The sequence below is a fragment of the Prunus avium genome, chromosome 1 (genome assembly GCF_965620075.1).
Source record: "Prunus avium chromosome 1, drPruAviu1.hap1.1, whole genome shotgun sequence".
Taxonomy (NCBI): Eukaryota; Viridiplantae; Streptophyta; class Magnoliopsida; order Rosales; family Rosaceae; genus Prunus; species Prunus avium.
Genome location: NC_142284.1, coordinates 38,220,768 through 38,228,222, shown reverse-complemented (window position 1 = coordinate 38,228,222; position 7,455 = coordinate 38,220,768). Strand labels below are relative to the sequence as shown.

The window sequence follows — 7,455 nt, the reverse complement described above, 5'->3', positions numbered from 1 at the left end:
CCAAACAAGGTTTTAATGAGGCCTCAAAATGTTCTTTATCTTTTGTAAACTCTTCTAATTTTAATAAAATTAATTAGTTGATAAAATTTTTATACTTTTAGTGTTTAATTTGTCTACAGGGGCACATTTTAGAAATTTGCCCAGGGCCTTAGAAAACCCAGGACCGGCCCTAGTGTCTTGAGAAGTTTTGGGTGGGAGAGGTGGTTGGGCAAGATGGTGTGTTATGGTGGCTATGGAGGATGGGATTGCCTAGAGAGAGAGAGAGAGAGAGAGGCTGTCAGATTCCGACGAAGTGAGGGAGGAGAGGGAGAAGGGATATAAGTTTTTATTTTTATTTTTATATCAATCCAAATTTTTATTTTTTAATATTTGATTACACTTTAGCTAAAAAAGTGGAGTCCGCATTTACCACGTCATCACTTAACAGAAGACCAAACAGTCAAACTAACATAAACGTGTAAATTGATCGAATTTTAAAACGTTAGGGCGTAAATTGACAAAATTGAAACCCCTTGACCCATTTCAAGAATGACCCAAACATTCAGGCCTCGTTTGGTAGGCTGGACTGGACTGAATATTTTCAATTAAAATGGACATGAGTCCTAGCTATTGTTTGGTGAGCTTAAAGTGTGTCTAGGACTGGATACGGGCCTTGGATCCAAGTCCCAAATAATTGGGGCTTAGAAACCCAACCCCATATGTGGGTTTCAAAGCCAGAGAGCACGACTCCAACCATCTCTCTTCTTCTGCTCTCTCTCTCTCTCTCCTCCCCTATTTTCTTCTCATCTCTTGTTCTCTTTCTTCTCTGTACTCTCTTCTCTCTCTTCTCTCACTTCTCGGTTCTCTCTTCTTCTTCTCTCTCTCTCTTCCCCTCTTCTCTTCTCCTCTTCTCTCTTATCTCAGATCCTCTCTCTCTTCCCCTCTGCCATATCTTTTCCGCTACCATATCTAGACCTCAGATCTTGGACGAAAGGCATATGGTGGAAGAAAAAATTTGGTGAAAGGCAGATTCATAACTTCTTCCTCTTTATTTATATATATTTTTAATTTTGCAATTTTTGTGCCTATTTTTTTTCTTCTTTGAGATATGAAGGGAGGTAGCTGAGAAGAAGAAGTCTGAAGATGACGACTTATATTCTTTTTTTTTTTGTTGGATTGAAAATTGACTTTGTTGTAATTAATTTGGAAATGAGAATATATATATATATATATATATATATATATATAAAAGGCATGCTAATCTCAACTTTGGTGTTGTATTGCACCAAACAACTTCCTAAAATCCAGTTATATCCCAATCAGTCCAGTGTAATGTAGAAAGATTAATCCAATCCAATCCAATCTAGCCTACCAAATAGGAACAAACAATCGAGACTCATCACTGTCAAAGTTAATATACCAAAAAAAAAACAACACACTTAATATAATATTCCATATAAATTTATGATGTTTTAACCATCCCATTGCTAAACTGACCTTGAATTGTAAAAATCGTCGTAACCCATCTTTTGTAGATGAAGAGCAACCTTGGGGAGTCTCCACGGTGTGTATATACAATAACAGAAGCTTGCAAGCAAGGACTTGTTTTACTACCATGAAAATTAAAGCTTACTATTGTTACTAAACAGAGGAAATTAAGTTACTAATTATAATTTTAAAAAGGTTAATTACTCACTTGGCATCGTGACATAAGCTACTGTCCCAACCATTGCTAAGTCTCTTCCACGTGGGTTACCATATCGTTCTTGGCAGCTCCTTTAATTGAACGTATATAAATTAAAAAAATTAAATGAGCTTGGCTATATCACGACCAGTGATATATGTGAGATACCCTTATAAACATTAAGTGAAGAGAAAAATGAGTATGTGTGGATTCAAGGGTCGAATCAGGAATTTTACAATGGGTGAGCTAGTTAAAGTTACTAGCTTAAAATTTAATAATTATTATTTTTTGGTACTTACATTTTCTATAGTCTTTTTAGAAACAAAGGCGAACATTAAATCATATAAACCGCGCTAGTTCATAACTCCATTGACTAATTTTCAATAAGCTTTAACATAAACCAAATAGGGTTTAGCACCATCGTGGCTTTGTACTTGTTTATGTTCCTCTTATCAATAAAATACTATTGCTCATTATCAAAAACAAAAAACAATTACATATTAAATGCAACTGAAAAACACATATGATCAAAATGAAAATATGTTCAACAACACAATTGAAAGTGAACCTATTTTAATGTGTATTTTTATTGCTGCCCTCCAATTAAATTTATAATGAATTGGACTTTTTCGGACTTTAATAAGTTAATATATACTGAGCTAATATTGAAAACAAATTAAATATATAGGTTTTATTATTTTTCCCCAAAAAAATCTCACTGTGCTACAGTGTGTAGCCCTTAGTGTGGTTCCGCCCATGTCTGAACTGAACATTTAGTAGCTGCTATATATACTCTAGCTCTCTTGTCCTTGAATATTGATCACTTTGTTTCAATTGAGACTAACTAGTGTATATACGTACAAATTGCTTAGATTTCATAATTAATTATCACTAGTACATTTGTTTTGTATAGTAAATTTGTTTGGTATATACATACAAATTTCTTAGATCGTATACGCCAATAAAAAAAAGAGAGAGAAAAATACACATAATTTCAAGAACCCTGTATTCATACTTAATTATATTGGAGCTAATCTCATGGGTTCTTGCAAGAGGGATTTAGGGTTGGAATGGCTGTTGGTGTTGCTGGTTTTGTTCCAGACGAGAGAATATGGTTTTCGGGTGTTCTCCACAGGTTTTAAACCATGAGAGATTATATTTTGAATTTCCTCAACCAAATACAACGTAGGTGAGTAAAATTGAGAAGCACATATGTACCTTAAATAGCAGAGGCCCATCATTTATTATTTCTCTTAGCTAGCAACATTGGGTTTTGTTTGAATGTTCTTGGGGCTCACAGTTCGTACTTATCCCCTAGCCCTTATACATGAGGCAGAATAATATTTTTCTGGATTTAATTTTGGTTTATACTTGGAAATGGTAACTTATTTGGAAGATTCACTATTATACCCAATATATGAGCCTAAATTATAAAAAAAACTCTATATGAAATGAACTTTAGAAACACACCCACAATCCATTTACAACATAATAAAAAGACTTTTAACTTCTTTTAAATTACAAAACTGTCATTGATTTCTTAAAACAAACTCAACTCCAAAACCTCATAAAAAAGCCCAAAATACTCAATAGGGTATCAAAGTAATTTAATAGTCAAAATTAAATTCAATAGGGTCAGCTGTCATTTTTGAGGTGTTTTTTGAGTTTGTTTATAAAAATTAAATAATATAGGATTTATTTATAATTTTAGTGCTAAGAATGAGTATATGACTAAATATCTCTAATTTTTAGAGAAATAAAAAAAATAAATATATCAAAAGGATACTAGCCTCTCTGCATGCACTTCCATACAAAAGGCTTTTTTTATTCATACCAGCAACTTAAAAAGTTAATATTTAATTTTACAATTGTAATTTTTTGTATGTTTGTCGTATCGTTCATACAAGAGGCTTTTTTTTTAAATTCTTGAACGCGACTTACAAAGTTAATATTTAATTTTACAATTGTAGTTTTTTAGATGTCTATTGTAAGAGTTTTATTTTATTTTTACAATTATATTATGCTAAATGCCTGTCTCAACAATTTATACGCGCGATTAAAAGAATGAAATTATCTAGGCACAATTATTGTTATTAAATAAATAAGTTTCGGGCTTCTTTTTTACGTGGAAATTTTATGAAATTTGTTTTGACCCTGTTCAAATTGAACAAAGAAAAGAAAAAAGATGCCAAAATCCTCTGCTCCCCATCACTGAATCTAATTATCACTCTACATGAATGTCCAAAATCTTAGAACTACTGGTAGCCTTAGGAATAGAAACATACAAGACCCCATCTTTAACCTCAGCCTTAATCTTCTCAAACTGAATATTCTCAGGCAAAGCAATTCTACTGTTGTACCTCCCATAGCTCTTAGCAGACCACTCATCAGCACCATTATCTTCTTCTTCTTCCACCCCATTTTCCTTCTTCTTGGTCACCTTCTCTGCCTTCACAACCAGCATTTTCTCCTCAACCCAAACCTTGACGTCCTCTTTGGTCATCCCAGGCATGTCAAATCTCATCTTGTAATCAGCCTCACCTTCTTTGATCTCCCATGGGGTCCTTCCCCTGCTGTAGCCACCTGTCTCCGTCGGCAATGGGGATGCCCAGCCCGACCCGCCCGAGTAGGCAAACGGGTCGTCCATCATCCTCTCCATGGTCTCCATCATCTGCTGCACTGTCCTTGCCGTCGGAAACCGGTCCCACAACCCTGCAAAAATTCAAGGGTTTTTGTTTATTTTTCAATATCAAATTAAAGATTCTAACTTTAACGTTGGATTTTCAAATTTGGTAAGTGGGTGATTAATTTACCTACAGGTGGTGCTGGGGCGACTCTCTTTTTGGGCTGGGGTGGTTGTTGTTGTTGGTGCTTGGTGGTGGCCCTCTGCAAGTGGTCAAGGTTGTCCCTTGCATCTCTTGCCATGGCCCTGAGGCTGTTCTTAACTGGTTTTGAGAAAACAGGGGATGGGCAATTTTTGGTCCTCCAACCAGATGACATTGGAAGAAAAATGCTCAAATTCGATACGGCCTGAGACATTTTTTTGTGTCTCTCTCAAGATTTGGGGTTTGTGTTTATTGGTCAAGTGAAGTGAGGTTGTGAGCTTTGATCAGTTGGAAAATTATTGGCTTTGTTTGGTTGGGTTTGGCAGGCAAGAAAATGTTAACAGAAAGTGAGGGAGTTCTTGATTTGATTGAGTAGGGAGACTGGATTTCCCAATATTTGAAGGAGATAATGGACACTTCTGGAAGACGAATAGAAGGGTGAAGACACATTCGGTCGGACAGTTCTGGAGAACTCGAGAAAAATTTCCCTGGATAAGCCTAAGGAAAATTCAAGAAACATACCTTGACTTCTCACAATTGGACCTTATAATTGTGGGGCCATATTATAATCTAATGGGCTTGGGATATTGGGCTCATGAAACTTTTTTTTTTTTTTTTAATCTTTGGCAGCCCAAAATATTTTTCTATATAAAGCCCAAATCTCTTTAGTACATCATTGATTCAATTTGGAAGCAAAAGAAGAAAATGGACTCTCTCATTCTCGCGCTTCTACTTTTCATACCCTTCGTATTCTTCTTTCTTCGCTTGCAGTTGCAGAAATGGAAAGGTATAACGTCACCGTCACAGCCACAGTCCGCCACCGTCCGTACTCCACCGTCACCGACAAGCCTTCCAATTATAGGCCACCTTCACCACCTCCTCCTCACAGAGGCTCCACCTTACCAATCCCTCGCCCACCTGGCCCAGAAACTGGGCCCCATCATCCACCTCCAACTCGGCCGAGTGCCCACGCTGGTCATCTCCTCGGCTGACCTGGCCAAGCTCGTCCTCAAAACCCACGATCACGTATTCGCGAGCCGACCGCAGCTCGTGGCGGCTCAGTGGCTCTCCTTCGGCTGCTCCGACGTCACCTTCTCCCCGTACGGTCCCTACTGGCGCCAAGCTAGAAAAATATGCGTCACCGAGTTGCTGAGCTCCAAACGGGTCAGCGCGTTCCAACTCGTCCGAGACGAGGAGGTGAACCGGCTGCTGAGCCACGTGGCCAGCCGGTCCGGGTCGGAAGTGGACATGAGCAAGTTATTGTTTGCGTTGGCAAACAATGTGCTGTGTAGAGTGGCGTTGGGGAAGAGGTTTATAGTGGAGGAGGAGGAGGAGTCAAAGTCAAAGTCAAAGTCAAAGTCAAAGTCAGAAGATCGTTTGGTGGAGCTTTTGAGTGAGACGCAGGCTTTGCTTGCTGGGTGGTGCGTAGGGGATTTCTTCCCCGAGTGGGAGTGGGTCAACTGGGTGAGTGGGCTCAGGAGGAGGCTGAAGAGGAAGTTGGAGGGTTTGAGACAAGTGTGTGATGAAATAATACAAGAGCATTTGAACAAAACGACGTCGTGCGAAGGTGGTCGTGGTGGCGGTAGCAGAGAAGATTTTGTGGATGTTCTGCTTCGAGTGCGACAAAGAGATGACTTGGAGGTGCCAATTACTGATGACAATCTCAAGGCTCTTGTACTGGTAAATATCGATCCCCTCTCTATTATTATGATCCAACGACACCGTTTTGTGTTGCATTTCTGTTTGTCCTACGTAGCTTGTGTTAATGACTTATTGTATGTATGTCAAGCGTGGCATGCATGCATGCAGCATGCAAGTCCTAAACTCGCAACTCTCAACTAAATATAATTAAGAAGGGTGATGTCATGTCACTACTAGTTGTTTCTATCTTGATCTTAAATTGAATATGGGACCGATTGCTTAGATCAGCAGTGGACATGTTTTCTGGATCACCTCCCAATTAACCTAATCAAGATAATGTGTTAATATAATTAATAGGACATGTTTGTGGCCGGAACCGATACGACATCAGCCACCCTAGAATGGGCAATGACAGAGTTGGTGAGACACCCAAACGTGATGAAGAAAGCACAAGAACAAGTTCGAAAATTTGCATCCAGCACTGGAAAAGTTGACGAGAGCTACCTTCAACACTTTGACTACTTGAAAGCAGTCATAAAAGAGACAATGCGATTGCATCCGCCAGTCCCTCTTCTTGTCCCTCGAGAATCAATGGACAAGTGCACTCTGGATGGCTACGAAATACCCGAAAAAACTAGGGTTCTAATCAACGCCTATGCCATAGCAAGAGACCCACAGTCGTGGGACAATCCCTTGGAGTATAGGCCTGAGAGGTTTCAAGATGCAGGCAACGTTAATGTTAATGTTGTTGATCAAGATTTTAGGTTTCTACCATTTGGTGGAGGAAGAAGAGGCTGCCCAGGATATGGCTTTGGGTTGGCAACTGTGGAGATTGCATTGGCAAGGCTCTTGTATCATTTTGATTGGGCATTGCCTCAAGGAGTTGGACCAGATGATGTGGACCTTGACGAGACTTTTGGGCTTGCCACAAGAAAGAAGTCTGCTCTTGTTCTTGTTCCAACACCCAGCCAACATGGATCACCAATTCAAGGGAATTGATCATCACCACCTTTAAAACACAGCAAGAAAAGAAGATTCCTTTCCGTCTCAAGCTTCCTCTGAGTTTGAGTTTTAATGGAACATCATCTCCCTCTGAGTCTGGTTTCCACACTGCAGAAAGCTCCAAAATTTCATACGAAAGATTGCGTCATCGTTGTTTAAGAGGAAAATATAATATAAGAATGTGTTGTTGGTATTAATTTCTATTCTATGTAATTTGTTGGTAACATGCATTAATGTATTCCATGTTATAACATACGATGCTGATTATAATCTCAAGGAAAATTTAGGGTTTTATTTCATGCCATCCATCTATGCAGATTTCCA

The 7,455-nt window shown here is 38.7% G+C and overlaps 2 protein-coding genes across 2 annotated transcripts; one reads left to right on the top strand and one right to left on the bottom strand.

Annotated features, from left to right (window-relative positions):
- Positions 1-3,849: 3,849 nt before the first annotated feature.
- Positions 3,850-4,960, bottom strand: LOC110772681 (small heat shock protein, chloroplastic). The gene is made up of 2 exons (XM_021977132.2): positions 4,477-4,960; positions 3,850-4,375 (listed from the first exon to the last, which is right to left on the bottom strand). Exons 1-2 carry the CDS (start codon positions 4,700-4,702, stop codon positions 3,888-3,890), a joined length of 714 nt encoding a protein of 237 aa, XP_021832824.1. The 5' UTR covers positions 4,703-4,960; the 3' UTR covers positions 3,850-3,887.
- A 206-nt stretch (positions 4,961-5,166) lies between these two features.
- On the top strand, positions 5,167-7,430 carry LOC110772680 (tryptamine 5-hydroxylase-like). Its single transcript, XM_021977131.2, is given in 3 exon segments — positions 5,167-6,168; positions 6,487-7,095; positions 7,097-7,430. Coding segments are annotated over 3 exon segments (1,632 nt in total). The 5' UTR covers positions 5,167-5,193; the 3' UTR covers positions 7,145-7,430.
- The last annotated feature ends 25 nt before the right edge of the window (positions 7,431-7,455 follow it).

What these genes read in the sequence shown, in the direction of transcription:
- LOC110772681 (XM_021977132.2), bottom strand. Translation starts at nt 4,702, where the DNA reads ATGTCTCAGGCCGTATCGAATTTGAGCATTTTTCTTCCAATGTCATCT. An exon ending in CGCCCCAGCACCACCTGTAG is followed by an intron (nt 4,376 to 4,476) that starts GTAAATTAATCA and finishes GAATTTTTGCAG; the next exon opens with GGTTGTGGGACCGGTTTCCG.